The 25,729-nt window shown below is 46.4% G+C and overlaps 1 protein-coding gene across 1 annotated transcript in view; it reads left to right on the top strand.

Annotated features, from left to right (window-relative positions):
• Positions 1–25,729, top strand: part of NUAK1 (NUAK family kinase 1) — a 73,653-nt gene that overhangs the window by 34,448 nt on the left and 13,476 nt on the right. The window contains exons 3-4 of the mRNA XM_005680647.3: positions 14,983–15,134; positions 18,041–18,106. Of these exons, the coding sequence (XP_005680704.3) occupies positions 14,983–15,134; positions 18,041–18,106 (218 nt within the window). The remainder of the gene's footprint in view (positions 1–14,982; positions 15,135–18,040; positions 18,107–25,729) is intronic.

Below are 25,729 nucleotides of genomic sequence, written 5' to 3'. Positions count from 1 at the left end.
TCGTGGCTGCCATACTGGACAGCATAGATAAAGAGCATTTTCATTATTGCAGGATGGGACCATGTTGGTATATAATGTTTTATGTGTTAAGTTCATGAGTTATTTTTCTCTAGGTAGGGGGTGAATGCATAGCTTTCATCAGACTCTCAGAAGGATGAACTGTACAGTCCATGGAATTCTCCAGGCCAGAATACTGGAGTGGGTCACCGTTCCTTTCTCCAGATCTTCCCAACCCAGGCATTGAACCCAGGTCTCCCACATTGCAGGCGGATGCTATACTGTCTGAGCCACCAGGGAAGCCCTTCCTGACCTCAAATAGATTAAAAAGAACTATATTGCCTTTAAGTGTTTTGTGACCGGCCGTGTACCTTACAAATAAAAGGTATTGTTTCAATCCAGAGAACTCCCAGGAATTTAAATATGCCTTTTTTTTTCCTTTTAATTTCTTGGAGATCTCCAGTTTCTGTTCTGTTCTCTTTCCTTTCTCCCACGCAAGTTCTTTTTCTCCCACATCCACACTAAATAACTGTGGAGGAGGTCAGCTCCCCTCCCTTCCCAAGGGGTTAGGAACAGGTGATCCCCAAAGTGTGATTCCAGCTGTGACCCTCCACCTGTGACCCCAGAGTCTCCAGGTCTTGCGACTTTATCTGTCCCCTGTCCAGGACCTGAGAACGCAGCGCCCAGAGTGAGGACATCCTGATGTTATCTGTAGAATTCTGCCTTGTGCACAGAGCTCTCCTATACCTACTCTCGTTTGATCCCTGCAGCCTACCCAGGAGGTAATCAGCCCAGGTGTTCCCATTTTGTGGTTGTAGAACCTGAGGCAGGTTCATGACTTGCTGGGTGTGTTGGCTTGCCAGGGCTGCTACCACAGACTGGCTGGCTTAAACAATAGAAATTTATTATGGATTTGGAGGCTGAAAGTCCAAGACCAGGGTGTGGGTAGAGTTGGGTTCTTCTAAGGCCTGTCTCCTTGGCTTGTAGATGGCTGTCTTCTCTGTGTATCTTCACATCTGTATGTATCTGTATCCAAATTTCTCCTTCTTGGAAGGTCACTAGTCATTTTGGCAACCCCACTGATTGTAGCCTGCCAGGCTCCTCTGTCCATGGGATTTCCCAGGCAAGAATACTGGAGTGGGGTGCCATTGACTCCTCCAGGGGACCTTCCCCCAGGGATTGAACTCATATCCTGCACTGGCAGACTGATTCTTTACCACTGAGTCACCAAGGAAGCCCATTTTGGATCAGGGTCCACCGTAATGACCTCATTTTAACTTAATCACTTCTTTAAAGACTCCAAATAGGGTTGTATTCTGAAGAACTAGACTTTGACATATGAACTTTTTCGGGGGGGATATTCAGCTTATACCTGGAAGAGGGCATTGCAACCCACTCCAGTATTCTTTCCTGGAGACTCCCCATGGACAGAAGAGCTTTGTGGGCTATAGTCCATGGGGTTGCAAAGAGTTGGACATGACTGAACAGGTAAGCACAGCACATTCAGCTTGTAATATTGAGTGTGCTGAGTAGTTGATGGCCCTAGCACAAAGTTCTTCTTACTGCATCTGTTTTTTTCCTCTGCCAGTCCTCAGCCCTGGACCTCTGGCCTCATGTCATATTTTGCTGGTTCTGCAGCCCACCACTGTGCTCCAGGCATCCCCCTCAGCCTGGCCTTTTCCCCCCTCTTTTGAACCTTGGAGCATGGCAGGGGCAATGTGGTGACAGCAGTGGTGATGAAACCCGAGTTTATCAGTTAATACACTGGTCTCTCTGCAGCTCACAGAATGAAAGGGGAACCTTCTTCTTGACAGCTGATTGTTTGATGAGCCAATCAGAAGCTTTAGCTCAGTGCTGAGGTGCATTAATTTGGGGGGTGAAAAATCAGTGCCCAAGCATCTAAGTGGCTGTTGGGACATTAGCCAAGTGAACTTTACAATTTCTTCTTAAACAAAGACCTTTGTGATTAAAAACACACACACATACACAAACATACACACCAGACATAGCCTAGCAACAGCAGCAGTAGCAGAAACAATAATAGCAGTCATGACAAAATTCCTGGCCTTCATAGTGGTTACTGTCCTAAATATGTGAGAGCATTCAATCTCAGCATGGTGTGTACCTTAGAAATAATTCTGCATATAGCTCAAGAAGAAGCTTGGGTCCCCAGCCTGGTGAACTCACTGGTCAAGTGTTTTCTGAGCTTTAGTTCATGGGAATGTAAGTTATTTGTATACTATTCACAGTACTTGCAGCCTGGCAGGCTGTAGTCCATGGGGTCGCAAAGAGTCAGACATGACTTAGCGACTAAACCACCACCACACAATATCTGCAGGCTCAGAAAATCTGCAACTTCACTGAATCAGTGCTGCTGGTCACCAATTCCCCCAAATAATTCCTTTCAAATGTTTTTTTCTTAAACCAGACCGCAGGGTTACTCTCGTGTTGACTTGTAGGTGAACGTGATTGACCCTCAAATTTGTCAACTCTGTGTAAACACAAACTATCACTGGCTCCTAATGCTAAGTAAATAAAAGGGGATAGACATCTACCTTCTAGCGTGTGATGCTAAGGGTAACCTAATCAAGAGAGAAAAGGAAGAAAGAAATCACTAGTCCTCTCTCAAGATGGACCCCTGTTTTCAGTCAAAGGGATTCCATTCTCTCAGCAGGGAGGTAATTGACAATAAGGAAAGAACAGCTGAAAAGGAAGTGCCCGCCTGAGCACTCAACTTGGTTGCCTAGGATGGAAGAGATAAAAACGGTTTTTGCCTGGGGTTCTGATTTCAGGACCCAAGTTCAAACATCAAAGGCACATTGTCTCACCCCCATTTCCCCTTTGAAAGCCCCGGAGATTCAAATCTGCAAAACCATGCATGAAGCAGTGTCTTGCTGCATAACACTTCAGGGAAACAGCACCCCATCTGGTAACAGTCACGCACCTAAAAGCAAAAAGGTGGGGAGTGGGGGAGATTGGGTTGCTGCTTTCACTTTGATGCCCTTGGGTATTTTCATTCCTGTAAATCTCTCTTCTTGGCCCTGAAAGATTACGTCTCTCTCTTGGCCCTTTGCGGTGTGATATTCCGGAACTGGCTAGCCTTTTCATCACATCCCTTGTCTTAGGTAAGAGGGAGCCTGGCTTTCTGGGACAAAGTAGGATGGATGTTTGGCATTTGTCAGCTGCCTTTGGGAGAGTCTCTCAAACTTCAGAAACAAAATCGCAAGCAAATGTGTCTCTTGATAATCATGCGACTTTCATGGCCTGGCTCCATCTGCCTTAAACCTGCTGCCCATGAAAAGATGTGAAAGAGACTGTATTCTACTCAATTCTCAGAACTCCTACCATAGAGATGTCTTGCGTGAGTTTACATCAGTTAAAAGTTCCTTCCAGCTTCTTCGAAACATAATATGCTTTCTCAAGCAAACTGTGCCTTCTGAGATTCCATTAGATCTTTCTGGAAGGGGATATGGGCTTCTCCCATGGCTCAGCAGGTAAAGAGTTTGCTTGTCTCTTAGTGAAGAATCACTGCTTTAAAAATCCAGCTCCAATGAAGGATGTTCCTGCCTTCTCCTCCCTCACAACTTGTGGCCAGAGACAGTTGGGCCAGTAAAACGTGTTTCCGCAAACCCAGCAAAGGTCCTGGAGTCAGAAACTGTTGCTGCCCTGGAAAAGAACCCCTTGAGGGTGACAGGATCCCAGTAAACTGCCGAATAATACATCTGAGCATGGTTCTCTGACAGAGACTCAGAACCAGTAGCATCAGTGTCTCCTGGGCCCCGCCCTAGACCTATGGAATCAGAACCCTGCAGGTGGGCCTGGATGTGCTGTGTAATAGCCAGTCCCCTAGGTGACTCTAAAGCACTCTCGAGTTTGAGAAGCACCATGTTAGAATAACCATTGCTCAGTAGGTTAGATTAGAAACCAAAGCAGGGCTGCGCTGTGAGCATCAGTGGTTTGGAAACACCTTTAGTAGAAGCAATTAACACTTTTCTCCTCTAGCAGAAAAAACCTTAATCTAGAGTTTTCAGGCAGAGAAGGCAATGACACCCCACTCCAGTACTCTTGCCTGGAAAATCCCATGGACAGAGGAGCCTGGTAGGCTGCAGTCTGTGGGGTCGCTAAGAGTACGACCTAAGATACGACTGAGCAACTTCACTTTCCTTTTTCACTTTCATGCATTGGAGAAGGAAATGGCAACCCACTCCAGTGTTCTTGACTGGAGAATCCCAGGGAGGGGGGAGCCTTGGTGGGCTGTCGTCTATGGGGTCATACAGAGTCGGACACGACTGAAGCGACTTAGCAGCAGCAGCAGCAGCAGCAGCAGCAGCAGCAGCAGCAGCAGCAGCAGCAGCAGCAGCAGCAGCAGCAGCAGGGTTTTCAGGCAGTAAGCAGATCTGGACTTTGGCCCTTTTGAAGGCAGGGGACAGCTGAATTGATCTAACAAGATCTGTGGGTCACTAATAGTACCCCATGTTCTTCTTCATTTCCGTAGTCATTCATTCATTCATTTTACAAAAATGTATTAAGCACCTATGTTCCAGGTACTGGTCTAGTAGTGTGAGTATGTATTTCTTGTCCAAATGGGCTTAGATTTGAATGAATCAATTGCCTTGCAAATTACTACTGTGTGATTTTGGGATAGTGACTTAACCTTTTCTGAGGCTTGGTTTCTTAGCTATAAAATGAGGTCAATAGCTAGCTACTCTATAAGATTGTGAGGATTAAGCTAATGGGTAGGGACTTCCCTGGCAGTCTTGTTGTTAAGACCTCACCTTCCAATGCAGGGAATGCAGATTCAGTCTCTGCTCGGGGTGCTAAGATCTCACATGCCTTATGGCCAAAAAATCAAAACATTAGAAAAACCCCAGAAGCAGTAAGGTAACAAATTCAATAAAGATTTTAAAAATGGTCCACATTTAACAAAAAATCTTGAAAAAAAGATAATGAATAAAATTGCTAAGCATGGTCTGAGGTCCATGTTCAATAAAGCCATACTAGTTATTCTTGATGTGATGTTAGAGATCTGAGAGGTCATTGCTGGCTGGAGTAGAAACTTTCGTTGGGTGGTGGTGGGGTTGAGGCCAGATTGCCCAAGTCAGTGATTCTGAGCTCTGGATGCACATTAGAATCTCATGAGGTGTTTGTAAGAAGGAATGCTGATGCCACCCCTAGAGATTTCAGTTTAATTGGCCGGGCTGAGAAAGATTGGCTTGATCCTCCAACTAGGGGGAAACGGTTGTCTTGGTCCGATCATTTGTCATCAGTGGATTCCAGAGCAGAACATGCGTCTGGCAGTCGTCACCACTGAGCCGTGGGCGATACCTCTGGGCCTGGGTTTCCTTCCTCAGCCATTTGGTTGCTGCCCTCATCAGGGACTCAGAGCCCCATGAAACAGTTTGTTGAACTTGGCAAAGTGGTGTGTTATGCTTGTGTTTACTCTTCTGAACCCATGGCGAATTGCTGAGTATTTTAACACACTCCCTCTGCTGCCAGATTCACAAGTTCCACATGAAGTCTCTCTCATCAGACTGGATCCAAATGGAGGACCCACCCCCCATCAATCGCACCGCCCCCAGAGAGTTTTCTTCACTTAGAATCAGATGAACAAGCTCTTGGGCTATGAATCTGTCCAGTCACGTTTTTAATGAGTTTCCTATGAAGTTAGCTGTTTGACCTTCAAGTGTATTATTTTCATTGTTTTCATTTGATTACACCCAAGTCATTTTTCTAGAGGCAGGAGATTAGACATAAAACAACCAAACACGAATGCTACTCCCTGGCTGTCCAGCCTCGCCCTCTTGGGTTTCCTGGAATTCAATATTTTCTAGTGCCTCAAATAATACCACTTGTACTTGAAGCTAATTTTTAAAGAAAAAAAAAAAGGAACTGTATTGCCATGTAACATAAGGTCTTTTGAAATGAACTGGGATGTCTCTGTAAATCTGCCAAGGCTGCAACTATTAGGAAGGCTCATGGAGTGTAGGAGACTTGTCTTTACAGTGGCCATACCCTCCAGGGGCATTTGGATCTTGAAAGGGGGATTGGACTTGAGGAACTGTAATTTATGACTTTCAGAGTCTGCGATTTCTTTGATTTGGGAATTTGTGCTCTGCCCACTCCAATACAGAGTGGGTTCATCTGGTAGGTGTGACTCCAAGATCAACATTGGTGCTTTGGGACACCACTGGGAACTGAAGAATGGACCCTAGTTAAGAGAGCCAGGCTTGCCGAGTTCTTTGATACCTTTAAGTGTTAGTTCACCATCTCCTCTGTTCTCGAACCCCTCTCATCCAAGGGCACAAAAGCAATCTCAGGAGTGGATTCTGCCAACACAGATTCATAATAATCCTGGATTTGATCCATGCATGTCTTCATTTGTTCTTCATTTTTAAACTAAGACCCGCTGCCTAATAATAACAGCTCACGCTTACATGTCTGCTTACTGTTGTGTGCTGGGGTAATCCTTATGATGAGGTTACAAGCTTCCATTTAACAGATGAAGAATCTGAGGGAACAGAAAGGTTAAGTAACTTGCCGAGGTCACTCAGCTGGGTAAATGGCAGACCTGGATTTGAACCCAGGTGGCCTGGCTCTGGGAGTCGGGCTCTTAAACTCTGCATTCTATTGTCTAATGAAGCAGACTAGGATTTATGGTTGAAAGGAAAGTCATGAGGCACTCCTGGAGGGTCAAGCAGTGACTAGAACCAAAAGTGTGATAATCACAAATCTGACTTTTCCACCCTAAGTGATAAGGGTGGGATGAACCTGAAAACTATCATAACACTGTTGATTGGCTATCAGTTCAGTTCAGTCCCTCAGTCGTGTCCAACTCTTTGTGACCCCATGGACTGCAGCACGCCAGGCCTCCCTGTCCATCACCAACTCCTGGAGTTTACTCAGATTCATGTCCATTGAGTTGGTGATGCCATCCAACCATCTCATCCTCTGTTGTCCCCTTCTCCTCCTGCCCTCAATCTTTCCCAGCATCAGGATCTTTTCAAATGAGTCAGTTCTTCACAGCAGGCGGCCAAAGTATTGGAGTTTTAGCTTTACCATCAGTCCTTCCAATGAATATTCAGGACTGATTTCCTTTAGGATGGACTGGTTGGATCTCCATGCAGTTCAAGGGCTATACTCCAACACAAAATTGTTGTTAGTCACTCAGTCGTGTCCAGCTCTCTGCGACCCCATGGATTGCAGCATGTCAGGCTTCCCTGTCTTTCACCATCTCCCGGAGCTTGCTCAAACTCATGTCCATTGAGTTGGTGATGCCATCCAACCATCTCATCCTCTGTCGTCCCCTTCTCCTGCCTTCTATCTTTCCCAGTATCAGTGTCTTTTCCAGTGAGTTGGCTCTTTGCATCAGGTGGTCAAAGTATTGAAGCTTGAGCTTCAGTATCAGTCCTGACAATGAATGTTCAGGGTTGATTTCCTTTAGGATGGACTGGCTGTCTTAACTAGAGTCCATTCTTCAGTTTCCAGTGGAGTTCCCAAGCAATCTCGGAGCCGCACGTACCAGATGAACCCACTGTCAGGAATTATAGGAGGGGACAGAGCACGTATTCCAAAATCAAAGAAATCTCAGACTCTGCAAGTTAGATCCTGAAAGAATCCAATACAAGATAGAAAGTGGAAAAAAAAAAAAAAAAAGGTGGAATGAAACCATATAGAGAAGTCCTACGGTGATTTTCAGGGGAGCGAGATGAAGGTTGTTTTCACAGAGAAGCATGCTTTTTCCTAGAAGTTCACTGGAGGAGGGTGGAGTCCAATAGTTGGTCCAACATGGTTCCCTGACTGGTGTCCTTCTCCCACACAACCCCTCTTTGCTGGCTGTTTTCCTGCCATCCCAGTATTTGCCATTGGTCCCTTCAGATAACACTGATAAATAGTTCTTGGCCAGGCTTTTGCATCCACTCTTCCTTAGGTAGTTTATACACTTTCTTTCATTTTGTTTGCCTTCTGTGGAGTCCACTGCTGGCTGTGGGTGGCCTGATTGGCTCTGGTTCTCCTTGGGCATGCCAACCAACATCCAGAGTTTTGGTTTAAGAAAAGACAATGAGTGAATTAAAGAGCTTTCATTGTCCAAACCAGGAAACACATTTGAGTTAACTCTGACCAACTCACGGACAATGGAGAGCTGCCAGTTTAGGTTATTTTTCTCACTCTCACTGCCTTAGGCTTTCTGATGTAAGGGATTAGAGGACTGTTTTATGAATCCATCAGCCCATGAGGTGTTTGGAATTTAGTTCCTGGGAGGGAACTCTTGGAGAATGAATCTTGTATTGACTAAATGACCTAATTAGGCTGCAGACAATTCTTGCAAAGGAAAGATCACTCTATTTCTGAAATGAAAAAGAAAGAGGCTTTCTGCGAGGGTCCTTCTCAACTTTAATAAAAGAGCATCCCTGAGGAGTGGAATGGTCTGAGGTTTTAGGAAAGTAATAAAAACGCTGGCAATGTGAGGAGGCCCCACCACGGAGGGAAGGGCAGCATCCTGGAACTGATTTAGAAAATGGAGCTAATGGAAGGCAAAGGCGTGAAAAGAATTCTGACTGATCCATTTTAGGCCCTTGGCTTTTTGCTTAAAACTAACAAATGAGCCTTCCTTTTTTTTTTTTTTTTAATTTATTTATTTGGCTACGTTGAGTCTTAGTTGTGGCATGTGGGCTTATGCCTTGAAGCAGGTGGGATCTTAGTTCCCTGACCAGGAATCGAACACAGATCCCCTGCATTACAAGGCTGATTTTTAACCACTGGGCCACCATGGAATTCCTGCCTGCCTCTCTTGAGGTTACATGTAAAGCAGAATGATAGCTTCTAATTTTTATAACCTGCTTCTCTTGGAACATTAAATGATTCCTACCCTCTCCCTTCCCAAGCCCATTTTCTTCCTAAATGGCCTCTTTTTGGCTCTAAAGCAGCCAGTGGATGGTTGAAATCCCACGATCTCCTCACTCATCAGCATTTCTCCCAGGCCAGGGCATTGTTTTTATCATATGCATTTTCTCAAGTTCTACGAGTTGTGTTATTAACCCTGAGGGCAGCAGGAGGGAATGGTTAGGAGTCGGGTAATTAGGGAGATTGTGAAAGCCAGGCAATCAGAAGGCAGAACTGGACTGTCAAACCCAACATCTGATGAAATTCAGAATTAATTGGGAGAAGTAGCTGTTACCATAGTAACCAATTCCCACTCTCCCTTGAAATGGAAAATAAACAGAAAACAGGACAAATACTTCAAGTGAGTGTCTGGAAAGAAGGCCCTTCTGTGGAACAGTAGGAGAAAAAGGAGAGAGTCTGGATATTTTAGGATTTGCTGAGACAATGGTAAAACCAGTTCGTGCAAACACAGTGCAGGGCGTTTTTGATGGTTCAGTTCCACCCTTGTTTTCTCTAGTAATCTCTGCAGGCCCTTTCAGACTGCCTTTCCCATCTTCCTCTCTGATCATCTAGGTACTTAAAATCTGTATCTCACAGGTTGGCCCTTGACTTGTAAGTACTGGAAGGGAAAGGCAATCCACTCCAATATTCTTGCCTTGTTGGGCTACAATCCATAGGGTTGCAAAGAGTCGGACACGACTGAAGCAACTTAGCATGCATGCATGCATGCAGTTTTATTCAACTAGATAGTAACTCCTCCAAAAAACAGTGTCTTATGCTATGCTTGTATCCCCTTTATCATGTAGTGAGATGCTCAGATAAATGCTTCAGATAAGCTGATAAACAAGCATTTTCAGAAAAGGAAGTGATGTTGGTTAATGAAGAAGAATCTTTATTGAGTATTAGGCAAGAAGGGTAAACCTATGATGGAGGAAGGTGGTGGGGAGTCATGACGAGAACATACGCTTTTGAGTCACACACATTTGGGATGAAATCCTGACTGGTTATCCTCCCCACAGAAATGCATACAGAGCAGCATCCAAAGACATACACAAGAATGTTCATAGCGACTTGGTTCGTAGTGACCCTCACCTGGAAACAACCCAAATGTCTCTCACCAGCAGAATGGATATGTTCACAAATTGGAGTACTCTACCGCAGTGAGGATGGACAGTCCTTGACTCCATAGAGCAGCATGGATTAATCTTACAAATATAATGTTGAACGAATGAAGCCGTTCACAAAAGAATATACTACATACTGTGATTCTACTTTTAGAAAACTCAAAATCCCAAACTAATCTGTGATAGTGGCCTGTATGCATACCCCTGGGGAGATGGTTAGTGACCGAAGAAGACATGGGGAGTGCTTGCAGGGTGCTAGCCGCATTGTTTCTTGATCTGAGCGCTGGTCCCCTATTTATGAAGTAGGGATAATGTTAATCTCATAGGATTGTTAGGACTGGATGTGACAATCCATGGCGTGTAGTAATTGCTCAATAAATGTTCACTACAGTGATTATGATGAACTTCCCTGATGGCTCAGACCATAAAGAATCCGCTTGTGATACTGGAGACCTGGGTTCAATCCCTGGGTCTGGAAGATGCCCTAGAGAAGGCAATGGCAACCCACTCCAGGATTCTTGCCTGGAGAATCCCATGGACAGAGGAGCCTGGTGGGCTGCCATCCATGGGGTTGCAAAGAGTCAGACACGACTGAGCGACTAACAGTGCACAGTGATTATGGATCAGCCTTCTTGGGGAGGAGGGATCGCTGTCTGGAGAAGTTCTCGGGGTGATGTGATGAAAGCCTGCACTGTTTCGTGGGTCCAGGATCCTAGATGCCACGCTGTCCCTTGTTCCGTCTGTTTCTTTTTCTTGGCAGTGCTCAGCCACATGTCTGCTGAGCGCCTTGTGGGCACTCAAGGGCTCTGTGTTCTGTTCACAGTCTGCTCCTTCTTCCTCTTGTCTTAGTCTCTAGCACTGTCCACTCTGGTGATCCTGCTTAACACGCTCCTGGTTCCCCCTCACTCACGCTGCTCCTTCTGACGGCTGGTGTCTCCTCCCCTTCTTACCCTGGTAAAGACTTCTTCCACTATCCCCCGTGGGTGCTTTGTAAAGCTCTGTTGCTCTCTTAAAAACCTGGGTCTGCACCACATGGACTCAGGCCCCACACTGCAGGCTGACTCAGGCTGAGCTCAGTTTCTATTCAGGGGTTTAATTTTCCTGGTAGGCCTGGCTTGTCAAGGGCCATAGTTTTCCTTACCATTCTGGAGCCACCAGGCTTCTGGGTAAAACTGTCTGGCCAAGAGACACAGGCTTTCATTTTTCAGAAAGGAAACCCTTCCCAACTGGTGGAAAATAAGCTTTTGCTTAGTGACTAATAACATAAACACAGACGAGATTTCTGGGCTTATAAATAACCAGTTGTAAAAGTGCCCAAGGGAAGCGGCCCTTTTTCGCCCGAAGAATGGCTGAGAGTGTTCCTATCACCTGGCTGGTAGAGACCTTACAGTGGACAAGCCCGAGCCGTGGGCTGGGGGTGCGGAAACCGGTCATTCTTCAGCACGAATTCCCAAGGCCTTGCTCTTATGTGTGATAAATCTTGGGCTACTCTGGAAAAATAATAGCTGATCTCTAAGGTTCTTCCTGCTCAAAAATCCTGTGATTCTGAAGCAGCCACCGCATGTTTTAAAGAGTGATGCCAGTGGGGAGAGGAAAGTCTTAGGGTTTTGTTTTGCCAGAGCTGCCTAAGAAGCAGACGGAGTAATTACAAGAATAGCTCACGGTGACGGAGCAGTGGCTTGGGCACCGTGCTCAGGGGGCTAGGGCCTGTAAGCTCACTGAATCCCCCCTTACTGTGTGAAGAGGTTCCTGGCCTTATTTACTGATGAAGAGACTGAGGTTCAGAGAGGTTGATGCATGTGGATAGTAGGATAGGGGCTAAGAGCATGGAGTGTGCAGTCATTCGAGGGCTCAGGCCTTGTATCTGCTCTGTGGCCATGGCAGTCACGAACCTCACTGTACCTGGGCTTTCTCATCTGTAGAACAGGGATAGTCATAGGGCCAAAGCCATGTGATATAATTCATGCAATGTTGGCACAGTGCCTGCGCATAGTAGGCCTTCCATAAATGCTGCTATTATTAGGAAGGGCTCAGAAAGCTTCATATATAACACTTTATGGCCTCCTTGATGAATCACTGATGCTCTGAGTCTAGAAATGTTTGCAGTTACCTTATCCAGGGTTGCAGTTATGGCCTTGACCCCGAGACTCCAGCTGCTTCCTGCTGGAGGACTGAAGAGTGGGGTTCCAGAGCCAGGCCTGGTCACGTGGACAGTTCTCTTAACCCAGCTGCCCACCAGCCCTGCCGGCAACCGTGGGGCTCTTGCCTCATTCATTCAGCATTTCCCAAACTGGCTCCTAGTTAGTTCAGTAGGAATATTGAAATGGCCAAATCACCCTGCAAAACTCAGGGTTAAAGAAGCCAGGTTCTCCAGGGGTGATCAAGTATCAGCATTTTCCAAATATTTTACCGATGTTTGACCGTGGAACCCTTTATTCCTCTGGATGTCTTGCGGGACTAGTGCTCCATGAAACATGTATTTGGAACTGTTCCCCAGCCCCTCGAAACACAGTCAGCAAAGGAACAAGAGTGAAAGGATTGGGGGAGATTATTAGGAAAGGGATGCCTGGGAACGTGAGACAGAACCAGGGTCTATTTTAGAGGTAGGAGCAGCAGGACTGACTGTTGGACGCTGTTTAGTAAAATGTTTGGCACGTTGAACTATGTCAAACAGAACTGTGTTTATACCTCCTTGACACCAAGTTAGCCAGTTGGAAAGGGACATGTCTGGTCACTGTCACAGGCCTTTTGTATGCATGCAGGCAGTGATCGCACCTTCTGCTGGTCACTGAAGGGACCAGTGGCTTTGGCGTCCTTTAAGCACGTATCAGGCTTGTTGGAAGTGTGAGGCTCCGTGTTAGTTTCCCTGTCAAAGTACTTTCCCTCTCTCCCCCTTTATTACCTCCCCCCAAACCTGCTCTGCCACCCCAACTTTTAAAATTAGAAAACCCGCTGCCCTCTCCGCTGGCCTGTCACTCTGTCATTTTTTGAGGCTGAGCCATGCATCTTGAGGCAGGTTTTCCAGTTTCCAGAGTTTATTGTTAATGAAAAGTGCACAACAGGCTGAAATCCCCAGCAGGAGCCAAGACCGCAGGGTGCAGCGAGGCCGGGAGACTTGGGAGCAGCCAGTTTTATCTGGCTGTTCTCTCTCCTCCTCCTCCCTGCCCTCCTGCTTCTCCCTTCTTTTTTTTTTATCAGAGAGGTTTGGCTGGACTTGAAGGAGCCGAAAAGGAACTGGAGGGGCCTGAGCTTCTACAGCCAGTGACAAGGTGTGGGAGGACAGGGGACCCAGGCCGGGCACGTTCCGGTTCACTGAGTGTGTCTGTGTGTCTGGCTTAGTGCTAGGTCCTGGGGTCCAATAGTATTGATACCAACAAGAATAACTAACATTACTGAGTGAAAAGGCAGGCCTTGTTATAAGCATTTAAAATACCTGATATCAATAAATCCTCCCAACAATTCTAGAAGTACGTACTGATATATTCACATTTTACCCTTTACTAAAACGAGGCACAGAGAGGGCAAGCAACTCTCCCAGAGTCAGACAGCAAGTAAGAGGCAGATCCAGAAATCTACTTAGGAGTGTCTGGTTCCAAAACTAGTTTTTACCTCTGTAAGTCTAGGCTCACAGTCTAGACAGAGGAAATAAATATGTAAGTCAGCAAATATATCCACGAAGTTTGAAAGTACAGTAAGAGGTAGAAAGGAGGCAACCTGGATGCCATATTTGAGTTTATTTTTTCCTGGTGAGTTGGAGGGGCCCTGGTAGGTCAGACAGGTGGGAGTAAAGAAAGAAGGAAGAGCATGGGGATAGGAAACAGCAGTGTGTGTGTGTGTGTGTGTGTGTGTGTGTGTGTGTGTGTGTGTGTGTGTGTGTGAGATAGTGAGAAACAGTGAACAGGCTGGCATCAGTGGGCATAGGGGGCCGGACAGGGAGTGGCAGAAGCTGATGAGTTGGAGGGAGGTAGGCAGGTGTCTACCTGGGAAGGAGGGTCTTGGGTATCCCTACAAACATTTTTATACTATATCCTTTGGGAGTGATGGATTTTAACACAATGATTATTTTGTTCTTGCTCAAAAGACATCATATGTGAAAGCCCCAAGCTTTCTGCTTATAAAGCAGCAGTGGAGTGGCTTTGGCTGAGGTGGAGCTGAGGACCTGGAGCCCATCTTTCATGGCCTCCTCTGACGTGCCCCCATGGGCATCTGACTGCCTGGGACTCCTAGGTCAGTCTAGCAGAGTTTGAGCATCATTGATAGACAATATCAGGGTTGAGCAGAGAGAAGCATTTAGTGCCATGCAGTGTTTTACTGTAATGGTCCAGAATGCATTTATGAAGTTTTGAGTCCCCTCATTTAATTTTAACCCCCTTGCCAAAAGGCGGTGAATGCTTGAGATACCTCAGTGGATAAAACAGCTCAGCCTCCTTAACATTCTAATGGGACAGACAGAATAAATGCACAGATGTGTAACAGGGATAAGAAGGGCTCATAGGACCTGTCGGACCTGGGGGCCACATTTGGAAGCTTGGGTTTTGTTTTGAGTAAGATGGAGAGTCTGGAAGGTTTTGAGTAAAGAAGTGACAAGTTCAGCCACCCATTTGGGGATCCAGGTAGCTGGTCCATATCCAGTGATTAATAAATGGTCGTTGTGTTTGTTATTCCCCATCGTCCCATCAACAAGGGAGATGCAGAAGTGGGAGGGGCTTGTGAGAAACGAACCTGGTGAGGGGGGTGGGGTCCTCAGAAGAGAGGCACTTATCCTGCAGCATTAGCAAGGCAAGTCCAGTCACAGCAGCGATGATGTCACTGTCCACCTGGCTGGGCAACTTGCCCGTCTCCTCGTCACATTGATGGCCTGACTGGTCTGCCCTCTGTGCAGTGACATCTCCATCGTCGCCTCTCTCCACTGCGCTGTCTGCAGTTCTAAGTGAGCTTGGCGGTTAAACAGGCTGTTTGTGTGTCGCTGTTCCCCCCGCAGTGTTCGAGAACAAAGATAAGATTGTGATCATCATGGAGTATGCCAGCAAAGGGGAGCTGTACGACTACATCAGCGAGCGGCGGCGCCTCAGCGAGCGGGAGACCAGGCACTTCTTCCGGCAGATCGTCTCCGCCGTGCACTACTGTCACAAGGTATGGCCGCAGGTGGTTTCCATGGCGCCACGTGATTCTGTTCATGTTATGAAGGTGACCTCTGTTTTTTGTAGTGTCAGTTCAGTTCAGTTGCTCAGTCGTGTCCAACTCTTTGCAACTCCATGGACTGCAGCACGCCAGGCCTCCCTGTCCATCACCAACTCCTGGAGTTTGCTCAAACTCCTGTCCCTCTAGTCGGTGATGCCATTGTAGTCACTGTAGTATATACAGAGAATTTATAAACTAGAAAGAAGGAAATCACCATCACCTTGAATCCCACAATCCAGGAATCACCCACTATTGACATGCTTGTTTGTTTCTTTCCAATCTTCTTCCCTCTACTCCTCACATTTATTAAAAGCTTATTTAGTAATTTTAGGTTTATAGGAGAGCTTCCATGAGAGTACAGAGTCCCCATGCACCACACTCAGTTTACCCTGATGCTAACATGTTACAGGATTGTTGTACACTCATTAAAACTGAGACACCCACATTCATATACAGTGATTAACAAAACTCTCTCGATTTTACTTGGGTTTCACCAGTTTTCCTACCAGTCACCTTTTTCCATTCCAGGATCCAATCCAGACACCACTTGGTATGCATTTTTACATTTCTGTCTTGCTACTTTTTTCACTTAGGATTTTAATTTAAACAGGTTCCTATGTTACTAAATATTCTCTATCATTATTGTGATTATTGGATGTTTAGATGTTCTAAGTTTTGGTTATTATAAATAATGATTGATGTCTTTCTACATTAACCTTTTTTCTATCATTTGAATAATTGACTTAAGAGAAATTCCAGAACTGGAATTAGTAGACCATAGGTTCTGAACCTTTCTATGTCCTGGTTTCTTTCCCTTGCATAGGTTACATCCACATAGGTTATGTACGAGTGTGGGAAGTCACTTCAGTTGTGTCTGACCCTTTGTGACCCTATGGACCATAGCCCGCCAGCCTCCTCTGTCCATGGGATTCTCCAGGCAAGAATACTGGAGTGGGTTGCCATTCCTTCCTCCAGGGGATTGAACCCAAGTCCCTTAAGTCTCCTGCATTGGCAGGTGGGTTCTTTACCACTAGCGCCACCTGGGAAGCCAGGTCATGTACACACATGTACAGTTTATTGCAGCACAACTAATGGAATGCACTCTTAAATCCCCCCAGTTTAGCTACCCTTGTCCTCTGCAGAAGGGAGTGAAGTACACAGATAACTCCAAGCTGTACTTCACCCAATTATTATTTATCACTTTAGCCCTGATTTTCATCCCATTCATACTTTTCCACAGAACTGTCACACCTGGAACAGTCCCTCACTTTGAGGACTGTAGTGACTTGAATCCAGCATAGCCTCCAAACTAGAGTCAGTTTCTTCATTGAAGTGATTGCAACACAGGGCCTTCTGGTTTGTTCAATATTCCAGTTAATTGAGAGTAACTCTGGGATGACCATGTTCTAATGATTTACAACCTAAAATCCTTAACCCATGAACATTATTTGACTTCTTAGCTGACTCAAAAGGCACTTATGATTCAGATTGTACAGTGTTTTGTATCTTATCATCATGCATTATCATAAAGCATCATAGATACTATTTTCATTATTTAAGAGTGTGAAACTTGGATTGTGTATGAATGGGGTTTCCATCTTATGAAAACTAGGAATGCAGCCGTGTAAACCAAACTACTGCCAGTGCTTACACAAAATCAGCCATCTTGTGATCTGTATCTTTTGTCCAGGAGCCCTGCTTTGTGCATTTCTGATTTCAGAACACATCCCTGAAGGTTTGAATTAGAAAGAGTGGTAGAAATACATGTTTTCAGCCTCTTCGGTCAGTGTTTTTGGAGAAACTAAGAATTGTCAAATGGAAAGGAAACTTAAGCAATAAAGTACCAGCTGTGGACATGAAGATTCTGAACTAAAGGAATCCTGAATGAAAGAGAATTCCTAGCCAGTTGGTTTGCCTAAAAGGGCAGCTTCAATTGCAAAGGTCTTTTATGCTGAATGATGTTAAAAACATCTCCCTGTCTGAGTAGCTGGTTCTCTCAGTTCCTCTTCTCTTTCCCTGCCCACCCACCCCCTTAAAAGATCGTTGGGTTTTAAAAAGAATTGAACTGGACAGTTGTTACTGCTGTATAGACCAGCGGCCTATTGGTTAAGGATTTCTTTTCACTGTTCAACTGTCTGGCTGCTTGTCACTGGGCTCAGCAGCCAGCCTTGCCAGTGTTTGCTTGAATGGAAAGGTCCTGCATTATGGCAGCGGCCTGCTTTGGTCTCCTTGGCCTCTCCGCCTTTCACTCTTCACCTCACATTGAGTTTTGTCCAGCAGAGAGGGATTTCCAGAACCTTCCTCCCAGCTGCTTAGGAAATAACCCTTGGAAGGGCTTCTGTTAACCTCAGGACAGTTGTGCATGGTTTTCTGGGTCCGAAAAGGTTGAACCCAGTGTTGGGGAAACAGGTAGACAGACAAGCCAGGTCTATGAGCCCTGCATTCTGAGCCGCCAGCAGGGAGATCTGCCTCTTCCTTGGGAATCGCCATCACAGACAGGCGGTGTCTGCCCCTGCCTGGGACGATACTGCTTTCACACGGTGGAATGACATTCCCACAGAGAATCCCCCTGCTGTTTTACAGGCTCTGGGGGAGAATGGATTCCAGTCATTTTTCCCTTAACCACGCAGCAAGTGACTAATGCTCTCCTGTCGCTGGTGCTGGTTGCTGGCAGGGCACTTCATGACAGTGAGAGAGGCCCCCGAAGGATGGGGGCGAAGACCACCGGCGCTGGTGCACTTTAATCTGTCAGAGATTTTTCCCTTTGCTCACCTTCCTTCCCCTTCCTCCCCACTCCCCACATTTCTCCTTCATCCCAGCTGCTCCCATTCAGTTCTCTCCATGTCTTCTCATTTCAGAATGGTGTGGTCCACCGGGACTTGAAGCTGGAAAATATACTGCTCGATGACAACTGTAATATTAAGGTAAAGCACTTGCCTCGCTGATGGATGTGCCAGACCTGGGGATTGTAGCCGGTCGAGGGGCAGAGGGGTGGTGGTTAAACACTGCTCCAGGCTGCAGCCTACAAATAAGACAGCCACTTCCTTCCCTGGCTGGTGGGGTGGGGAGCATCACGAGGCTTGAGCCCTCAGTTCGGTTGAATTCATGCAATGAGCATTTATCGGTCTCCAACTCCATGCGAGACATTGTCCTAGGAGCTGACTTAAAATACCGTCCCTGCCCTTGGGAAGCTCATAGTCTGTAATGATCACTGTCAGAATACTTACAATAGCCCAGTGCATTTGTATGTCATATCATATTTGCCGGATATCACTTGAATAGAATCTTCACAACAGCTGTGTGAGATAGAGATTGTTATTTATATCATTTAACAGATAGGGAAACTTAGGCACAGAGATGTTAAATAACTGGCCTGAAATGACACAGTGGTAAGCAGAGGAGTTGGGGGTCTGAACCCACGTCTCTCTGATCCACTGAGCCCAAGTTTGAACCATTCTGCTGGGTTTGCCTGCAGGCCCCCACTTTTATTATCTATCCCGGTCACTCCTCTGTCACTCCCATCCCCTGTCTCCTACTTCTCCCTTCACCCGCACCCACCCCCCCCCACCCCGCCCCCACAGCTGTGGAACTGGGAAACTGAAATGCCGTTGGGAAAAGAACATACCAGCAAGTGATGGGGTTGACTTTTCGGAGAATATTATTGCTGGCTGCTGCTGGAGCTGGAGAAAGCTCTCCTGGCCAACAGGGTTCCAGTGCCTCCCGCAGAGCACTCCAAATGGTCTTTTGATCATGGCTACAAAATAAGCAAATGCAGTTTCAAAATAAACGGGAGCTCGCCGCATGGGTTTCATTATGAAATGGCCTTGGTACTCCCGGCACCAGGGGTCCCTCTCATTGGCTGCTGGTGACGTTAGTGCCTCATCCCTGGTCCCCAAACCAGGCATGGGAATGACCTTGCATCATCCCCTCCTTGGGTTGTTGCTCTCAGTTGGGGGAGTGCATCACCGGGAGACTATTTCCTTGCCGGGGAGGATGGAGTTGCCTTGCTGTTTGGATTCTGTTCGTGGATCATGGCGGCAACCATTAGTCACCCTAGTCCTATGAGAGGCCCCTGGAAGACACGTCAGGGTGATCTCTCTCTCTCTCTTTTTTTTTTTTTGTGAGTGGTTGGCTGTGATCACATATTTCTCTGTAGTCCATAATGTAAGAAGGAAACAGTTGGTCAAATTAGTCTTTCTAGGAACAGGAAGTGAAATCTCAAGGTTTCTCCATTTCTGGCAAAGTGGTTGGATGATTCTCGAAGGAGCAGTGGCTGCAGGGTTAAAAAGAGTTCCATCTTGTGTGGTTTACTAGCTGCTTGACCTTAGGGGAGCCACTTAACCTTGTTTCCTCAGCCATAAAGCAGGGAGGTGGTAATGCCCACAGGCTTGTCTTGAGGACTGAACAAGATACTCTGTTTAGCTTTATCTGAGCACTGTTCAGTGAGTCAAAGTTAAGAAAAGCAGCTTTGGGGTTGGATGGCCTGGTTTTGTAATGCAGCTTTGCCCCTTGCTGACAGCAGTGTTTTAGAGGAATTGTTCATTTATCTAAACCTCAGTTTCCTCATCTGTCCAGTAGAGATGCCAGCCCATTTCTTTGGGGATTGTTGGTTATCTTTTCATTACCATGTGTCAGGCCCTGTGCCTAGTCCTGGACAATCCACGACAAATGTGAGGAATTTAGACAGTCAAAGCTCTTAGCACTTGACTCTTCATATCCAAGGTACCTGCTGATAAGGCTGGCTGTCCAGGAGGAAGTTGAACAGGAAGTCAGCTGCACTGACGGTGCCTGGGGCTTGGTGGTCAGACCACAGCTAGAGAACTGGGTTCTGCTCCAAGGGACACATTCTAAGGGTTTGTGTCTTCCACTCCGGCAACTTTCTCTGCAGGTTCTTCCTGCCACCTGCTCCCAGAGCTCTCGAAACAAGACGTAGTCTTTACAAGGCCTGGAATGCAAGCCTGTCATTCAGGGATTGGGTTCTGTGGTACAGCTTGACCTCCTGGTCCCATGATGTAGTCACAGAAATGATAAGGTGCATAGCTTCCTATGGAGTCATAGAATTCCCCAATGGAGGAGAAGAATTGTTAGCATTTAGAAAGCAATTGTGCTGGGAACAATGGGCAGGAGGCCTGAGAGAATGGCTCATTTACATAAAGCAAAAGGGCAGTGATATAGGGCCTCTCAGCTCCCAGGACCAAGTCTTCCATCCAGGGTCCCTGACCATTATGTAGGGAAAAAGCAGATACATTAAATATTATGAAAATTGAGGTTTTGGTCCTTTTGCCTTAGGAGTCTTTAAGAATTTCTACTCCTGGCATTCACCAAGCTAAAATGCCTATGTTGAGAGTGAGAAGAGTGTGTGTGCGCTCAGTGTCCAACTGTTTGTGACCCCATGGATTGTAGCCCACCAGGCTCCTCTGTCCATAGAATTTCCCAGGCAAGAATACTGGAGTGGGTTGCCATTTCCTCCTCTAGGGGATGTTCCTGACTCAGGATTGAACCCACTTCTCTTGAGCCTCCTGCATTGGCAGGCAGATTCTTGACCACTGCATCACCTGGGAAGCTATAACCTTCCCTTTCTCTGATGCTAACCCTTCCTTCTGCTTGTTCAAGGACTCCTAAAAGGATCTGAGAAACCTAGAGCTTGAAAGAGTCTTTAGGTCATTTTCTGACCACTGTTTTAACCAAAGGCCTACAAAGTCTGATTGCCTTAGTACATCACTGTGTCTTTGTTTCCCTGGAAAGTGGCACAGAGCTTGTCACACAGTAGGTACTCTGAACTGTTGGATTTTGCAGCGAAGGGATGACAGCCAGGATTAGAATTCACATGTTTGACTTCCAGGAAGATTCTCATCATCGCACACCCACTTCCAAGGTTTTTGAAAATGTGTTTCAGCTGCTGTTGATCTCTCTTCTGGCTGCATGTGCTCAGCTCTTCCTGACTCAGCATTTTGCTGGAAATATATTTAGAAAGGGCACTTGTAGCAAAGACAGACAGACACATGGCTGCAAGCTGGCCTCTGAGTTCAAGAGATCCCATGTCATCAGTGTCTGGATGGGGCGGGGGCGGGGGGTGGAAAGGGTGGAGGTGGGCATTGACCTTGAAGGTCTATTACCAGCCAGCAGAGTATGAGCAGCAGGTGCCTCTCAAAAGGTGGGTCCATCTTCTGTATTTCAAGGGTAAAGGGCCTTTGCCCAAGAAGCCTATAAAAATATTACTGGTGGAAACTTGTCATGTGTTGTTGCAATTTTGGTGTGAGCCGTAGCTCTTGTTTTGTTCCTCTTCCCTTCCCTGCCTGATGTTGACTTGCAAAGAGCACATCTGGCGTTGGGAATTATTTATCTGGCCACTGCGCAAGGGTGCGGCTTCTAAAAATATTCACACAGTCAGTCGGCAGAAAGAATGAGAGCAATGTGCTTCTCTGGGTTGCATTCCATCCTCTGTGGAGAAGCATGTCTACCAAAATAGACACCCAGCATAGCATTAATTTGCAATTAATAAAAACGGGCCAGATTCGCATCCCACTCTCTGGGAGAATGGAATGCCGACAATTCCCATAGATGGCTCCTGTTAAAGTGCCTGACAATGAGAAGAGGGCCCAGCACCAGGGTCAACCGACCCCCAGGAAAGAGGGCTGGGAATTTGGTGAGCTCCCAGAGCTCAGAGAAGAAGGACGCAGGGGAAATGGCCCGTTGCCCCTGATGACAATGGAAACACCCGCTGCTTGCGGATAAGAGCGGCTCTGAATGGCCAGGGCTGAGTTGAAATGGAAGGCCCGAGGCTTAACAAGACCAGGATGGGCAGCTCAGGGTATAGGCCTCTGGGCTTTGATTATATGAATGTGAGGATGCTGCGTTCATGCATTCACACATCCATTCATTTGCTTCTTCATTTGTCCACTTGTGTGTGTGTGTGGGTACATATATACCCATGAATGCCTGTATTCACTCCTCCATCCTTGCACTTATCCATTCAGCAGATTGAACATCTCCCATGAGCACTACTTATTCGACCACAAGTATTTACTAAGTTGCTACCGTGTACCTGACGTGGTGCTAGATGCTGGGAATTTAATAGTGAACCAGATGGCCAGGTTCTTCTCTTCTCGGAGCTCAGGCTCTAGCAGTTGTTAAACTAGCTGTAGTAATAATGAGGCATGAGAAGGTTACGGAGGTGAATGAGGAAGGTAAGGTACCTGCCCTAATGGATTTAGAATTCCAGTTGGGGTCACAAACAATAAACAAACACATCATGTAATTCTCTGGTGGTAATGAAAATCCATGCAGAGTGAGGCTGGAGGATGAGGGTGTTATTTTAGCTAGGGGCCAGTGGGGGTGGGGGCAGTCAAAGACGGCCCCTTGCAGAGGACTCAACTCAAATTCACTAGGCTTTTTGGCCTTCGTACACACAGTTCCCTCCACCTGGAATGCTATTCCTATTGATCTTTACCTACCCATGCTTAGAGTCTCACCTTCAAGTCCTCTTCTTCCAGAAAGCCTTCTTTGGTCCTTATCTTATCTCTTAGCAGGCCCAGATGGCTCTGCTGTGTGCATTATAGCCCCGTTGTGACCTTCCTGTTAAAAGGAAGCAGTGGGTCTGAACTATGGGAGGATCAGAAAGCCATTGCTCTGGTTGTGGTGACTGAATTGGGTTTTGATGGATAAGTAGGAGTTCAATAGAAAGGAATATGATGACAGCCTTCCAAGGGGTGAAACAAAAAGTGTAAATCTCTCAGTTGTGTCTGACTCTTTGTGACTCTTTACAGTCCATGCAATTCTCCAGGCCAGAATACTGGAGTGGGTAAGCTGTTCTTTTCTCCAGGGGATCCTCCCAACCCAGAGATTGAATCCAGGTCTCCTGCACTGCAGGTGGATTCTTTACCAGCTGAGCCACCAGGGAAGCCCAATGTGATGATGACCTTCCAAGGGGAAGAAGCAGTAAACACAGGAATAGGGCACGTCATGGAGGCTAGACTAGGGAAGTAACTTTTTCTGAGCCCCAGCTAGAGGCCAGAACCCTGTGGCAGAGCTTCCACATGCCTTATTTCATTTAGTTCTGAGAATGCCTCCAGTAAGGTGGGTCTGATTACCACCATTTGACAGATGAGGCTCCCATAGCTGATAAGCAGTGGGGCTGGCTACCATCCTAAGGGCTGTTTGACTGTGAAGACCAGGCGCCTGATAAATTCTCTAACTCTCCCACCCAAATTTGCTCTAAATCCCAGTGCATCCTCACACTTACAAGCGTTCTTGCTTCAGCTGCCTGACGTTGTGTGTAGGTGGCCTGCAGACAGCAGGCCCAGGGGGAAACCCTCCAAGTGCCGATGGTGGCTGTGGCCAGAGCAGCTGTATGGGGAAACCATGGTTGAATGTGCCTCCCTGAGAGGCTGCTTCATGGAGCCTTCCCCAGATGGCTTGGGGTGCGTCATTTCCTGTCTCTCTCGGGAGGAGGTGTGATCTTAGATCTTAAGATAGAAGCCAAGCCCACTTACTCCTGCTCACTGGTTCACTCCCTACCTTCACTCTGGGACAACTTGAGCAAGGCTGTCATGGGAAGAGCCACAGTAGTGAACTCCAGGTTCCAAGAGAGCTATGGAGTGTGTCTTCCTGAAGAGTGACACAGAGAGCCCATGACCTCTTTACCCCCCGAGAGCCATAACTCCCTCTTATGTGGAGCTTTACAGCCAGCGCAGCTCTTCACCCACATCTCAGTCTAGCCACGTTCCTTCCCTTGGCCTCAGCTTCCTCATCTGCAAAATGGGGATAACAGTGGTACCTAGCACCTAGGGTTGGTATGAGAATTTAGTATACATACCACTCACACAATGGCAACTGTTGTGTAGCAATGCTGCCGTTATATGATTTTCTCATTTAGTCTGATTTTGCTTTTCACAGCAGCATGTGGTTGGGGCTGTTGCCATTCCCTTTTCCAGCAAAGGAAACAGACTCAGTTGGAAGTAGTCATCGCTAACATTGACTGAAGGCCTGCTATGTATAAGGCATGGTTTAAGGCACTTACCATCTACCAATTCATTTGACTTGATATCAGCCCTGTGAGGTAGGTTACATCGTAACCATCATCCTCTAACTTACGTTGAAGGAACCCAGGGTCAGAGTGGCTGATGTCCAGCAAGTCCCCTGAGGATCTTGTGACAGTGCAGACGCTGACACTGTAGGCTCTGGGTGGGGCCTGGGAGCCTCGGTTTCCAATGGGTTCCCAGCTGGTAGGTGGCGAGGCCAGGATTCGAGCTCAAACACTCAAACCCAGCATCCCTTGCTTTTCCCATCCTGTGATGCAGCCTCTGTAAGGCTGGACATGCTAATTTTGGAAATGGATGTTAATCATTTCTCTTGGCTCTTTGGTGGACTCTGAGCAAACAGTTGTTAAGTAAACCAAACTATTGGCATTATCCTAATGGCTGTAGTTTATAGAGTTGGCCAGTACTAGGGCTATTGCAGGGCTTTACATACATGTCTTTAATCCTCACAACAGCTTTAGAGGTGGGTTCTACTATTATTCCTGTTTTGCTGATGAGGAAATTGGTGGCAGTTCCCACATCACCTGGCCGTGCCAAGTCTAAGGCTAGCTCCAGGTTCTTCTGGCTCCACAATCTCTGATCTGTCCAGTGCACGGCCTCTTAGTCACTGCAGTTACTGTCTGACCATAGCTTATGTTATCAACATCAACTTTCTTTCCCAGAGGTTAACCATCAGCAAGCCAGTACTTCCTTTTTCATTGGGTGAACTCCCAGGGATTACTCACAATAATCTTTAAAACAATGGTGGTAAAATGTATGTAACATAAAGTTTAGCATTTGTAGGTTTTCAGTTCAGTAACGTTAAGTACATTCACATTGCTTTGCAACCACCACTTCCATCCACCTCCAGAACTTTTACATCTTCCCAAAGTGAAACTCTGTTCCCATTCAACAGGAACTCCCCATTCCCGCACCCCTGACCCTGCACTTCCGTCCCCCACCCCGATCCTGGCATCCCCGCTTCTTGATGAACTTGACTCCTCTTAAGTACCTCACATAAGTGGAATCATGTAATATTTATCCATTTGTGTCTGGTTTGTTTCACTTAGGCAAATAGTCTTTTCAAAGTTCATCCATATTGTAGCAAGGCTAATTCTTTTGAAATGTGTATAATCATTTTCCAGTTTGTATCTCTGATTTTGATCCAGCAGGGCACACCTTTAGAAAACAACAAAACTCCAGAAATTAAGGACATGAGCGTTGACGTCTTTTTCAGAGTTCAGGCTGAATTGAACAGAGGTGGTTCTGAACAGGGCAGAGCAGCAGTCCATTAGCAGTACAAATGCAAAGTGGTTACCTTCCTCCAAAGCTTACCAGTGTGTCAGCAAAATACAACTTTGAAAGCAAAACCAGATGCCTCCTTGGTGGAGAGTCAGTCTCAATACACAACTGATGTTCTGCTACAGAGAGTCTTTCAGAACCCAGTGTTCACATGGGTCTTCTGTCTCTGATCTTCAGCAGAGATTCTTCTTTTCTAAATTGATTTTTACCCGAGTATAGTTGGTTTAG

Source organism: Capra hircus, chromosome 5 (genome assembly GCF_001704415.2).
Source record: "Capra hircus breed San Clemente chromosome 5, ASM170441v1, whole genome shotgun sequence".
NCBI lineage: Eukaryota > Metazoa > Chordata > Mammalia > Artiodactyla > Bovidae > Capra > Capra hircus.
The sequence above is the reverse complement of the archived record's forward strand: the minus strand, read 5'-3'. Positions and strand labels throughout refer to the sequence as shown.